Source organism: Xiphophorus couchianus, chromosome 6, assembly GCF_001444195.1.
Source record: "Xiphophorus couchianus chromosome 6, X_couchianus-1.0, whole genome shotgun sequence".
Classification (NCBI taxonomy): Eukaryota; Metazoa; Chordata; class Actinopteri; order Cyprinodontiformes; family Poeciliidae; genus Xiphophorus; species Xiphophorus couchianus.
Genome location: NC_040233.1, coordinates 8,050,126 through 8,065,093, shown reverse-complemented (window position 1 = coordinate 8,065,093; position 14,968 = coordinate 8,050,126). Strand labels below are relative to the sequence as shown.

Here is a 14,968-nt window from a genome sequence, read left to right as displayed (position 1 = left end):
TCACTCATCCACCGCCATGCTTAACATGGTTGTATTTTGTTTTGTTGACTAATTGCTGCAGTTTGGCCAAAAATCTACATTTGTGCCTCACCTGGTAAAGTTATCGTATATGAGGACTTTGAGTTTGTTGAAACAACAGGCAGGAGCTACAATGCAAAGTTACTTTTATGCAAAAGAGAATTTAAATTCATGATTTTATTTTTGTTGTTTAACACGCCATTAAGTCAGTTAAGTCCTATAGAAACATATAAGGTGTGGTCAGCTTTAATTATATCCTTTTATTCCATAAATAATGAAAACAGGTTGTAGATTAATATTTTATGAGTTGTATTTACTCACTTACCGTATTGTAGGTATGCTTGTGCTTTTCAATGTTTTTGGGTTTTTTTTGTATTGAAATCAATCATAGTGACTCCCGATTGCAGATCCTTTCTATATTCTGATAAATATATGATATTTTGTGTAAATTAGAGGACCAACATCTCTTATAAGCTTGTCATTGACAGTTCAGGATGTTTAAAAGCAAGTTCAGGTTTGAAGAACTGCATGAAGATCACTAAGGTGTGAGTGCACTGAGAAAGCAAAAAATGTCAAGTATAGCAGCACAGAAACCAACTTAAAATGAAGTGGAAATGGTTGGGGTCAGACTAACTAAATGGCGAGTGAGAATTCGATAAACAGTCTTTTTTATGTGGATGAAAGCACAGTGCAACCATCAAAAGGAGAAAAAAAAGAGCCACCAATCAAGTCTTTTGGGTCGAGTGGCTCCTCAGAAGCATTCCTCTCTGAACTGCATTAGACAGCCTCCCGCAAGTTTTTCCCCAATTTCTGCCGAATAACTCCAAAGGAAGCAAATTTTCTCTGATCTGACAAAGCTGAGAACTTTTTTTGATCAATTCCCCAATACATGTCTGGACGGCGGAAACTGGGCACTGTGCTTCTTTTAATTAATGCTATCCCGATAGTTGGGTGTATCCGTGGCAGCCTCATTCTGTGATGATCTTATTCTGCTTCAGGACCTAGTAGAGAACGACTACTAAAATTAAGAAGAGATGCTGGCAGATAAGCAGTGATCAGTAAATCCTTGAAGAGGATTTCGCATCCCCTGGAAGGCTCTTGTGTCTTAACTTCAAATATCTTTTATCAGCAACTTTTCTTTTTAAAACCTAAGCAACACCCCATTTAGTCAGGAACAGCAATCAACAGAAAAAGCTGGTAGCCTACTTGATGCATTTCAAAATTTAGATTTTAGTAAGTTAAGGTCTTTCATCTGGGTAGAGCCAGTGTGTCTAAGCTGAGCGTAGCAGGAAACCTCGGAATAATTAATGTTTTCAAGGCCAAAGCAAAATATGATGATCTCAGTAATATGGCAACGGACTGGATGCTTTACACAAGTAAAATGTCCATCTTACTCACACTGGACCAGTGACTGCTTTTCCACTAGCCATATAATTACGCAAAATGGAAATACGGAAGTAAATTTGCTTAATGGAAACATGGCAATTAAAAAAAAAAAAAATTCCACTTTTTTGATGAAAAGATTTAGCCCTAGAATGAGGTAGTTTTTCGACTGTATCGAAATTAGTGTGTTTGGCAAAACTGCAATGGAAACACTTTTGTTTTCGCTCCACAGCAGACATGTGATCAACAACCGGATGTTACTAATGAAGACAAAGTCAACAGGAAGTGGTTGTGTGGCATGGTTTTTGAATGACCTATTGCGGGAACAAACTTTTTCACATAATTAAATTTTTTTTAATTAAAATTTTTTTCTTATTTAATGGGAACACAGCAGTTGCGAAATTGTGTTTTTTTCGACATGAGGGGAATATCAACAAAAGTATTGCTCACATCTGTAAAGGAAACGCAGCTCCAGAATTAAGGGTCAGTTTTTTAGTGCTGTTCTTTTTCAGCACGTAAAAAAAACAGGCAAATTTCAGACATTCCTTGCAGATCGAATGGTTAAAAGGACTGCTTGAGTTTCTCTACACAAGTTACTAGAATTAACTTAGTCTAAACTTTTGCCTGATAGGTTTAGATGAAAACTCCTCAACTAGTTTAGTGACTTGCTTGGGTGTCTAAAAACGTCAAGGGAAATGACAGAAGGGAATGTCTGGACATCAGTTTTCTCCAAAAGAGTCAGATTTGAGAAGGGAATACTATGTTAACAGATGCTTGTAGAAGGCTGGCTCGCTTTGTAAAACAAGATTTTTAAAGCGGACACCACCTGCTCCGTACTAAACCTGGTAAATGTGATCTGAGAAAGAAGGAGGAAGTAACCGGTTGGATGTCAAGGGAGTGTGAAGTGAGAAAATGCAGAAATTTACATGTTTTTCGACCACAGTCCACTCCTAGAGGAAGTGTTAGATCACTGGAATAACTGGTTTATCGATATGCAGAGGAAGACATGAACCCAGGAAGGACACGGGTTCTTCCTGGGTTCATGATTTTATTTTTGGACCGGATCCAGCTCCTTCACCAGCCCTGAATGAAGATTTCTATTCTCTTTGGATTGCAACTACTAGTTTAAGGAACGGATATTATTTTTTTAGTGTTTCATTTCTTTTGGATTCCTAAAATACTCAGAGACAGTTCCTGTTGGAAAGGTAAAATGAGATTAAAGCATCTGTTAAGCCAAAGAAGAATTTAGGTATAAAGAATAAATGTAAATGAATGATTATTTGTCTGGGATGTTGCACCCAATCAAAGTTGCGTTTAAGGGGCGACATTATAGCTTCAGCTTTAGGGCTACAGAACATATTACAATATGTTCATTATAGTAATAAAACGATTAACTGCTTGAATTGCAGTAAATGTAGATATTTAGGTATCCAACCTGAACCATTTAAAAGGGTCTGCCATGACACGCACTTGTCCTTTGTCTTATTATGATTCCCAGATAGGTGAGCTGCACTTTGACTGTTTTGAATCCAAGTGTCTGTTCCTTTAAAAGAAAAAGTTCACTTGGAGAAAAAAATGGGACTGGATAGGTAATGACAAAGGCAGCAAAGAAATAGGACTTTAAATAAAAAGTATCACATCATCGGCATAAAGTGAAACTTTTAGTTCAGTGTGACCCCCTCCTATTACCAAAAATACGCTCACTGCACCAAAAGGGACATTGCTGCAGGTTGACTAAACAAAACATTATGACTAAGGGGGCAACCCGTTCATGTGCCTCATCTAAGGTGGGAAACTTTACTTTCACCTTTTAACAAACTGCTTTTCGAGTAAGATAAGGCAGTCGCAGTGTTGCTGTTGGAAACCCATTTTCAACGACATAACAAGCGTATTTCGAAAATGTCACAGGTTGTACTGTGTGTTCCCACCTTGGGAACCCAACTTTATAAACCTGTTCTATACTTTTTCTCTGCTCAACAACTTTTAAAGGTTGCCGGCTTTGCTAAAGATTGCAATTTGTCACCAAGATGTCAGAAGAATTTATGCTTTCATAATGGCAGGACTGCTGCCGCTGTAGGTGTTAATGGCTACATACATGGCTCTACAAGCACATGATTGACTTTCGGGGCAGCAGCAGATGGACACTGCATTCAATAGAAAGTCGTTGCTATAAACATGTAGAGGGAAAAAAACAGATTTGCTGTCTGGAAATGTGGTGCAGGGAAGATGGTTTGACAGTTTGATTCATAAAAATATAAGTTTTCTGCTAAAATTTGATTATTTTGATCACCAAAATCTCAACGTTCCCACAATATGGTATCCTAAAGTATGAATACTGGTTTCATAATATCACAGTATTTTTTTAAAGCGTTTTTAAAGGGCACAACATGATGGAATCACTTTAATTTAAAACAAAAAATCAAGAGTTTTTCTTCCATTTTATGAGTCATAAATGTTCTTATAATTGCAAACAAGAAGAAATTCTTTAAAGTAGCTGACCAAAAGTTGGCAGAAACAGCATTGATGTTTTACTTTACGCAAACAGTCCGAGAAATCTCTGAAGAAACTACAGAAATAGCAAGACATGTTTAAATTGTTTTGAAAATATACATTTTTAAAACCTTGGTATATCTTGATACCAGTAACCAGCCAACATGGGGTTTCAATACAGACGAAGCGTTACTGAAATTTTACTGTTGCTGCTGCATCTAAAATGATTGTGTTTGTCACCTTTAACCATTCATGTCAATATAATGGTCAAAGTTGAATCAGTGACTCTGAAATCATCTTATTCAAATTTAAATTTAATTTCTCCTGCGGTTTTGTTAACTCACACGGTCGGTCGGACCTTTATAGCACAGACTGGGAAATGTAAACACCGTGTTGTGAGCATGGAACAACTCATTGAACATCCTCAAGTAATATCGTTATTGTGAAATTATTAAAGTGTTAAAATCTGTGTATAGGTTGACGTCCTGCAATTTGGAGGCTGATTTATTAACAGGCTTGTAATGACAAATCGGAAGGGTCACAAATCATTGTCCAGTCCCATTGTAAATAATCTTTAAGGATCAGTGGGTTTTAGCAGGTTCTGCTCAATTGGTTGCGAACTTGCTTACCTGTTAAACTGCCACGGGAATTTTGAGCCGAGTTATTTTCCCCAAGCATGAAAAGTCTGTTTAACTGCCTGCTGTTTCAACACAATGGACAACACGTGAGTGTGACTATTAAGTCATTAAAGTCTATCATGCAGCAATAACAACTTCAACTTGATTATAAACCTGCTGAGGGCAACAGCTGTTTTGAGTGTTCCCCTTTTGAAAACTCACCAGGGTTATTTTTAAAGCAAATCACTTTATTTAGTCTTCAGTAACTGTAATTACATTTTTATATCATCTTCCTATTTCAGATTTCCAAGATATAGCATGAGCTTGGAAATGTCTGCTCCCTCTAGGGTTTTTTTTTTTTTAGTAAGTGAAGACAGCGTCTTTTTAACACCAAAACTGAAACAAAATATAACAAAAACAAACAACAAAAAAGAAACACTACTATTTATTTACCCCATGGTGTGCAAGTCCTGGCATGACGCCACATAAACAAAATGCAGAAATCCCTCAAAGACTTTGTTGAATTATACCATGAATATATCAGGAATATTTTCTAAAGACTACGCTGCATTTGTATTTTAGAACAAGTTAGGAAGGCGCAGCAGAAACAGGCAATCTGTGAACACATTATTAAGTCATTAAAAAGGGAATTAGATAAAAGCGCTGTGATGTTGTTTAGAATGTTATTAATTTCTCCTAAAAGAGAACATGAAGTATGTCAAAACAGCTTTGTATCAAATATGGAAGTGCACTATGCTTGTGTGTAGCCAAGTATAGAAGCATATAGGGTTTGGTGATACGGCCCTGAATGTAGAGGAAAATGAATTCTGCTTGGCTGGGTATCTAAATACAGCAGCTATTCCCAGAGTAATTAAACTCCAAACTTCTCCCACACTGTATTAGTCAGTTTGAAAACTGGATTACATGCACATTATTTTGTTGACGCAGCAATGTTGATGCCTGCTTTGTGCGTTGGGCTCACGTTTTCTCAGACCACTTTTTATTTTGGAGGTCACCAGGGCAGAAAGCAAGTGAAAATTCTGAATTGAACGCACTCTTTGGATATCTTTTGTCTAGTAAATCTGCCCCGACACATGTAGGCAACCATCTTGTCTCTATGGAATGCCTGTAATGCCAAGACAGGACACAAGAATAGCAAAAGGAAATTCTTAAGTGAAAGCAAGGACAATGCTTTCTGTCTAAATAACATAAAATTCTTGTTGAAAAGTAAAAAATAGGATACGAAGATGTCCAAATTAGGTCTTTGTATATGAACGTGATCAAAAGGTAATTTTAGTTGATCAAATAGGATAAGCAAACCTGACTTTTCTCATTGTCTTGCAGGCTAAAAGTAAAACATGGTAGCATTAAGCTTGCGTCCATGCTTGAAAATACAATTTGCAAATTGTTAATGGTAACAAAACTTGGGGCGGTACAGAATCTACACTGAAACAAGTCCTGTTCTCATCCGGGCTGAAAGGACATTCAGAGATGTAGAAGCCATATTACATTTAGCATATCCATACAGGGACACAGACCTTCATTTTAATCTGATGGAACTAAAATTGAAGTCTTTGGCCATGCAAATATCCTGTATTGTCAAGCATCATTACATTTGGAGGTTTGAAGTCGGAATCTTGCAAATCTAAAACAAATTGAAGCACTTTACAGGAAAGGACACAACATCACATGGGATTAATGAGGCCACATCTCAAAAAATTAGAGCCAGGAAGTTAATTTGTGCCCAAGGCATTTTCACCTTGAGCAAAATGTGTGTTCCCATTGGACAATGATCCTAATCATAATGCCAAAATGGTTACACAGCGGCTTAAGGACAAGACGGTCAATGTTTTGGAGTGGCAATAATCATTGATTTTAATCTCGTTTTAAATTTGTGGGCAGAGATGAAGAGGTGTTTGTCAGGAAAGTGCCTACAGAAAAGACTCCATTACATCCGTTCTGTCAAGAGGAGTTGGCCAACACTCCAGAAAACTAGTGAACAGTGAGAAGCATGTGGAAGGATGCCCAAAATGTTAAAATTACATCTTAAAAGTTATTTCTTCCAAATAATGACATTTATATAGTATATCAATTTCCCAAAACCGCTCTTCACTATCCTTGCGTTTAGCATAAAATGAACTTTTTTGGAAATTCTAACTGCTCTAAAACAGAAGCTGTTTGAATGATCTTTATGTCAGACCATTTAGGGGAGTTTGCTTAGCGTATATAAATTTCTGGTTTCGACTGGAAATAATTCTAAAAGCGCACAAAGTTTGGTGAAACAAAGTTTAATGTAGAGGAAGGTGAGTGCTCCTTGGCCTGTTATCCAAATGCAGCAGCTATTCCCGGTGTAATTAAACTCTAGCCTTCTCCCAGACTGTCTCCCTCCATCCCACTACCCTTCATGCTTTATTTGTCTTCCTGTCTATTTTTCCGCATCACGATTTCCCATATTTGATCCCATCTCAATTATAAAAATCTTGTCTTCCCTCCTCAGTCTCGCCGCGGAAGCCAGCCTTTCGCTCTCACTGTTTTTATGCTCTCTCCTCCATCTTCTGTATTCCACGCTGGCTCCGACGCTATAATTTGGTGTCTTGGCCCATCTGTTGTTTTGGCTGCTGTTTTTATTGCTCTGCTTGAATCTTTGTCGTCTCGCCACTAAATCTGTGATTCCGTGGCACCGGCGTTGATTTATGTGCGATCCTCGTTGTTTTGTGTCTGCGTATATTGTTATTTGAGCGAGTGGGAGACGACTCAAGAAGATTATGATGTCTTTCACTCCGTTAAAGTTGCGTGTTCACGTCTCGGCTTGACAAGTCATTAGACAAAACGCCTCTGAATATTCACACCAGAAGCCGATAACGTAGTGGGACTCGACACAGCGAGTCCTCTGAAGGCCTGGAGTTGCTGACTGACTCAGAGAGCATCCGGCTCCATTCATTCCTGCTTTTCCCGCCTTGCGCTTGAAAGCATCCCAAAAAAAAAGAAAACATTGCATAACGACAAGCAGAGTTTTTCATTAAAACGAAATTACCCGTCACGCGTGGGCTGCGGGAGATATCTTTTAGATGAATTTTGTTACCATTTCCAGTGAAGATGCTCTTACTAAATTGAAAGCCACACTACACTGTATTTGTGAAAGCTGATTCACATCAGATGCTGTTATTTATTTGGTGTATCAGACACTGCTCGCTTGTGTCTTCATACTAATTGGCTTGTTATGATTCCTGCCGACATCAGCTAATGGTTCATCACTAAAAGCACTCTCTGTGAAGTGTTTTTCCCATTGCTTTTTGGTTTTTTTTCTTCTTCTTCTTCCCCCACCATGTATTTCTTCTTCTCACACAGACACATGCACACGCACTTATTCATACCCGCCCCTTGCTCAATCTCGTCCGTGCTCTATCGCTTTGTTTCAGGTGGTGCAGGTGTTGCGGGCGATTGATAGAGATGAGGGAGGGAACGACAGCACCGTGTATTTCAGCATTCCTCCGGAATCCGGCGTTGCCCTCAACTTCAGCGTCAGAGACAGTGGTGGTAGGTATTTAATCTTTACCTCCCAGGTGCTCTCTCTTTATTTCTTTCCTCTCCTCCCCCTCCGTCTTTCTGGCAGACAGACAGCTTTTCTGCACTTTGTAAGACCCTAAGTCCCAAATGTTTTTTCTCTTTTCCCCGACATTCTCTTTCCTATCGCTGTTTATTCAGATATCCTCCCTCCTTATAATTTTATCTGTCTGTTTCGCTCAAACTCTCTTTCCTCATTTTCTGTCACTGAATCTTCATCAATCTGTCAACCAACTCTAACAGTCACTTTGTTCTGCCTTATTATCCATCTTTCTTCTTAGTTTAATCCACTGGTTTGCTGTCCTATTTCTCCCTTGTATTTATCTCCCCAGCACTGTCACATTTACTTACTGTTTTTGTAAAATGCTTGTGAAAAGACCAAACAGATTAATTTCATTGAGTTCATCTCAATAGACATTAGGAATTAGTCCTTTTTCTATTAGCCTTTCTTAGTCTCTTGCTCTTCTGTGTTACGCTAAGCATTTGCCTAGCTGCTGCTTAGCTTCTCCAATTTAGTGATCTTAACATTCCTTTTAACTCTGGACTATAGAAAACATTTCACCTTCCTTTTGTTTTGTGGTTTTGTTTCACTCTGTAAAAACCCAACACTGGAGTTTAAACTGCACCCCAAGATGATGCTTGGAAAATATCCTTTAAGTGTTCAACACACGGGAGGCAACGTTGCTCTCGCTCCACTCATTTTCTATTGAACTAACACAATGAGGATATGATCACAAGTTTGTGTTATTTTTCAGCTGAATAAAAGCATCCAGCCATATTTATATTCACTTTTATAATCAAATAGGAAAATCCAAGAGTTGTTGTGTAGAAACACGTTGTTCCATCCACAAAGTGTACATTTCTTGGCTGCACAGCGGAGGAGATGTTGGCAGCGTTGCCTTGCAGCGAGATGGTTCTGTTTGAATCCCAGCCAGGGTGCATACATAGATTCTCTCCAGGTACTCCTGCTTCCATCTACCGTTCAAAAACATGGATTTTAGGTGAATTGGTCTCTCCACACTGCCGTTAGTTCTGTATGCATGGCTGTCTATTCTGCGTGTTGTCTCATGCGTCCAACGGCACCCTCACAACTCTGGATGAAAGTGTCTATTTTAGCCACACAAAGGAACAAGTCTAAAATCATCGTTTCCATTTTTACATGCTTCCACATAATATAGCATAGCAACAATTTTATCTCTGAAATTCGAAGGCTTAAACTCGTGTTTCATTTAAGCGTCCGTGGCACGTAGGGACACCCGGGTCCCTGCGATACAAAGCCTGGAACTTTTTTGAACAGCTTTTTGTCCCTTGATTAGAACACAGTGATGGATCCCGGATCAGGAGGATAAATCCACTGACGTGTGGTTTCAAAGTCCTCTTTGATGTGTCATCCAGCAGCAGAACAGAGGAACAATAAGATCATGCTCTGTTCCCATATGGACAGCTTGTCACAAAAATGTGCCTCATTATTTGCTTTGTTACCAAAGAGAAAGATCTGATCTGTGATTTCAATCAACAGAGAAGATTCAGGATAATCACCCTTGTCATGTTGGTGCAACTTTGCAGTGACATTCATGTTGATAAAGAATATCCATGCCCTCTTTTATCTCTCAGCAATCTGTTTTTTTTGTTGTTTTTTTAGTCTATGTTATTTGATATAGAAATATCTAAAAAAAAAAAAAACATTTTCCATGCACATAGACAAATCTATTTGTTGGAGGTTAGAAGAGACATTTCAATCGCAAATACATTGCGTACGAGATTCTCAATATCTTGTATTCAAGATATTGCATACAAGATGCACTTTAACATGTCACATTTTGTCGCGTTTGTACTTTCAGAAACTTCAGCCTCTTGCAAAGGTTTTCATATCCCTTGGCATTCTTTTATGTTTTGTGCCCACAGCCACAAATGTAAGTGTATTTCACTGGAATTTAATGTTATTGAACAAAAAGTAGTGCACCGTTGTGAAGTGGAAGATAAATCGATAGAAAAAAATGGTATTTGGAAGCATGGTTACTATTTCTAAATAGTAGCCCCCTTTTCTTGGGTACTCCAAAATGAAATCCAGTGTAGCTAATTAATAGATAGAATCCAACTGAGTACAACTTCAAATTAACCAAGATGTGACCGCTAACCAAAACTAACAGGGTGGGCGAGGCAGACGTTAATCAGCAAAGCAGCCAAGATTTTTATGGTGAACAAGAGAAAATGAAACAATTCAGAGTTGATTGAAAGATGGCTGGAGTGTCGGACTTGAGAATAGTGTGGAGGTTTCCCTTCCAGCAGGACAAAGGCTAAACACCCAGAGCTGCAATGGGCGGGTTTACAAGACATGGTTTATGAGTGTGGCAGTCCGCCTCGATGGATGATGATTGTTGCTTCGGTAGGGATCAGAAGTCAAGAATAATGGTTCCTTTAATGGCTCGCTAATCTAGTAATTGGCCTGTGTTGGTGTCCACAGAACTGGCATAAGAGTTGCTGAACTCTTGCTGAAATCAAACAGTATATTTGTGAATTTAATGCTTTGGATTGTTTCATTCTGCATGACATTTAGTCTTTTACCAGAGTAGGAGCATCTCTATTGAAAGGCAACTAAGATATATTGATGCAGCTTGGCATTTTGACATGTTCACATCTCTTAAACTGTCATGACTCTTCAAGTGGGCTTTTGATGCTGCAGTGCCATATCATTAACTTGTATAGCATAGTCATTCTTGTTACAAGCAATGTGGTCTGTCACTTGTAGAGTTCAAGTTGTGTAAAATGTAAAAAAACTAAAGAAAAGTTTGAAAATTTCAAAGGCTTTTTTCCTGCTACTGACACAAGTCACAGATTTGTGAACTTGAAAGCTGGAATTTTGGGACTCCATTTTCAGAACGCGACCTCCTCCCATGACTTAGCACAGAATACGGAGAATCGTAAGAGGCAGTTAACCACTGATTAATAACATGTGTCTTCCTTTCTGTCTGATTTCCCCGGCAGGCCCCACAGCCAGCCTGGTGCTGCTGTCCCAGCTCCAGCCGTTATCCCGCTCCCCATCCTCCACCTTGACGTTGTACGTCCCGCTCGTCCTCAGGGACGGGACGTCGGGCCTCACCAGCACGGGGACGGTCACCGTGTCTGTCTGCCCCTGCCTGAGGGGAGGAGCCCGCGCCGAGGAGAAGGACAAGGAGACAGAGGGAGATTCGGACTGGGAGAGAGAGGCAGTGTGTTTGCCTCAGCAGTCCATGCTGCCCTCCCCGGGGCTCAGCACTGCCGCTCTGCTGGCTATCCTGGCTTGTGTTGCTACGCTACTGGGTAAATATTTTGTTGCATAAAATATGCATTTGAAACCAGATACCTTCACACACCAGAAATACACATTAAATCAGACAGAAACTGCTTAAAATGTGTGTATTTTCTGCGGTTTTCTGGAAATTTGTCCCATTCCTCGTGACAGAAGTGAATCAGGATATAGCCAAACAGCTTTTCCACTCAATCCCACAAACTTTCTATGGATCTCCTGGAGCTGGACAATACGGCAGAGAAACAGACCACGACAGAAGGGTTTCATATCAGTCCAGATCGATAATTAATGATTAGTTTTTGGTTTCCAATATCTGAAATACTGCCAAACTGGTGGCGTGACCTTTCCTGTTTCATCCAAATTTTTAGTTTTAAGCAGTTATGAGGCACGGCGGCGAAACCTGAAACTGCTGCTGCGCTATTTACTCAACAGGTTGTTGCTAGGTAACCCGTGAGCGGGTGAGTTAGTTGATGCCACTCACCTTGCTTTGCTGGTGATGAGAGGTTGAGTAGCTAAAGCCTTTCCTCTTTCTACATTTCCCAGAAAGCTGTGCGGTTCTGGATCCCAGTTCAGTAATTTCTTTTTTGGATGGCTGTCTTCAGGAAAGTGTGATGCTCTCTCTGTGACTCTTTCATAAAAGCAAAACAAAACATGCAGGGAGGGACGGGGAACCCTGGCAGGTACAGATGAAAATAATACCTTTAGACCTCTAGATGTTAAACTCAGAGATCAGCCAAACTTGATGTCCAAAATGCTTGTTTATTTTTCTTTTTTTTTATTTACATGTCACACAAGGATATAAAATACCTCAAACTATGATGTCATCTGGACATTCCCAAATTACGTGGACACAAAAATCCCATTAAAAAAATGAAGAAACATTATACAAATTTGATAAAAACAGTTGTAAGACTTTGCAAATAGAAATGTTGCTGACCCTTACTGACCCAACGTAGAAAAAAAGACTAATTTAAAGTCAGTGAGATTAAAAAAAAGAGATTTTGTGTCCTTTCACATCAAACGTATTTGTGGTTTTAAACATGTTACTGCACTCTTTATGAGATCTCTTTAACTAAAATAGCTGCAGTGCTGTAATGCTAAGCAGAGTATCACTAATCATTTCCCAGCTTCTTATATAACCTCATTGATGACTATACTCCGGCACTCATTGTTATATATACAGCAAAGAGATATAATTTTCATTTTAATGCAAATCTAATAAAAACTGCTGAGCAATTGGTGTTTTAGTTCTGTATTTTTACCACTACATCAACTCCCTGGCTGCCTAATCTGCATATGGAAACAATAAAAGCAGCAGTGTAAATATTTCTCTGAATCACAGCCACTCAGTGGCCGGGTTTGCTTTCTCTTTCAGGTTTAGCCCACTTATTTCTTTTGGCAAGGTCAGCTCCGATCAGCGCTAACGTAGCATTACCGAGTGATTATCCGGGTTCTCCGTTTTCGTTTTTTTTTTTTTTTTTTTTCTGCAGCAGCATAACCAAATGTCACTGCTCCGCCTCATAATGCTGAGTCTCAGAGAAGGCCTTGGCTGGCGGCCAGCATCGTTGTCAGTTCCTTTCAGCCAGCTGGATCGCCACTCATGCCGTGTTTGATGCAGTCGTTATTATTCTGGGAGCGGCCGGCTCAATCACAACACTAATGTAACATGGTGTGAGTGAGGGTGGCTTTGATGGAGCCGAGGAATGAACCACAGTAGGTAAATGCCTGAACTGTGTTGTAGAATTTGACAGTCTGTAACAGGGTTTGTTTTGTTTTTTTTAGTTGTGCGATAAAGATATAACACAGAGGCTTTGACAATGGCTCCATGAGGATCGTGTCTGGTGATTAAGAAGATACTCGGCCCGCATTAACGACCTCTGAGAGCTCTCTTTTAGTGAGAAAATATGTGCAATGTGCTGTGAAAATGAGCCCACATATTATCATGGATAATATATATTATCCATGATATAATATTTTTGCACATGGATCAGTGGATTTTATCCGTAGAAAATAAATAAAGCAACTTCTGACAATATCGTGGCAGCAGATTAACTTAATGCAGCAGCTTAGCCGCCTACATGACACCCACAAGGAGATATAAGCGTGCGTATGGACACGCAATGATGCTATCATTCTCTTCTTGCTAAATCCCTTCCCTAAGCTTCTATTGCCAAATTGTAAACAATTGCAACACAACAAGAAATTAATGTTTTAACCGTGTAAAATGTTCATATTTATTTAGCACGTCTGGTTAACTGATCAATCAGTCGTAACAAAGACATACTGTTATGCCTCAATTTCGCTAGAGCGGTACGTCACGGGTCGGTGTGCGCTATTTTATTTGATATTTTATTTGCATGGTGTTTGTGTAGTAGGAGCATTGGTGTACGGTCTGTTTAATGCCAATTTTGGGATCCGTTAAATGGGATCTGAGCATAAAACATGCTCAGATCCAACGCCGGGTCTTGGATTTTGTAGCTCAGTGTCTGTGAGTGTGGACTGGTGAGGCAATAGTGGAAATAAAGCTTATTAGTCTGTACCATTTTCCAAATTATAACAGGACAATAGGAGAGGGTCAACCTCTTTGTTGTACTTGGAAGCAGGCACTTAGAATCAAACCTTGTTTCTGCGTACTGATGTTTTAATTGTTAAGTGATCTTGGTTTGATATAAAGTGTATGTGAAAATGACAATTAAATACAAGGCTAGTAGGGAGAAAATACTTTTTTGACACCACTGTAGATAACAGATAATTTAAAAAAAATATTTGGAAATAATAAAATAGTTTTGGACAGCAGTAACTGAGCTCAGGATTTTTTATTTTCTATTGTACTTAAAATATTGTATAGATTACGTGACTAAGTTTTGATCAGTTGCACAAAACAACCTCCACAAGATACACGGAGAATATTTGCAACAGACATTGTGTAGTTCTGCACAGTATTGCACTGGATATGAGACTCGATTTGACGTTCAAAGCCTGCACGGTCTGAAGATCGTCAAATTTCTTCAGAACCTCGTTACGCTCTCCTTATATGTGGCTTTTAAATGAAGTAACATGACAAGTATGCTATTAATATATTACATCGTTTCTATGCCCAAATCTAGGCCAGTTGTTGAAAAGCGAGTTTCAGAGTGTTTATTAGTTTTCATGAAAGATTTCAGATTTTTGATTGGGAGTGTTTGTGAAAGTGATGTTTTGGTTCTGATGAATTGGTTTTATATATGGATTCAATCTAAGGATGAGTTGTGTTTGTATCGTCCGTGTAGAAAAGATATTTTTGTCTTTTCATTGGATATTTTCCAATGGTACTTCTCTCATCAGTGGGAGACATCCTACTTATGCCACCACTTGCTAACCAGTCAAAAAGGAGGAAATGATCTGATATTCAGGTCTAGGACAATATTCAGTGCAGACTTGCGGAGAGCACATAACCCAGTTTCTCTCTTCTCAGCAGCAAGTAGGAGACGCAACACAAGGGGGTGCCTACTTCCTGTTGACAGCACATTCATAGAAGTATTAGAAAACTGGCCTCGGCTGACAGATTGACATATTTTATTACCAGGATGCTCATGTTCTGACCCACCTCCACTCTACTGCCACCCTC

General features: G+C 39.2%; 1 protein-coding gene across 3 annotated transcripts in view; it reads left to right on the top strand.

The window, feature by feature from the left end:
- Positions 1 to 14,968, top strand: part of cdh24b (cadherin 24, type 2b) — a 239,028-nt gene that overhangs the window by 210,313 nt on the left and 13,747 nt on the right. For all 3 annotated transcript variants that reach the window (XM_028021099.1, XM_028021098.1, XM_028021100.1), the window contains 2 exons: positions 7,928 to 8,045; positions 11,058 to 11,372. In XM_028021099.1, the coding sequence (XP_027876900.1) occupies positions 7,928 to 8,045; positions 11,058 to 11,372 (433 nt within the window). The remainder of the gene's footprint in view (positions 1 to 7,927; positions 8,046 to 11,057; positions 11,373 to 14,968) is intronic.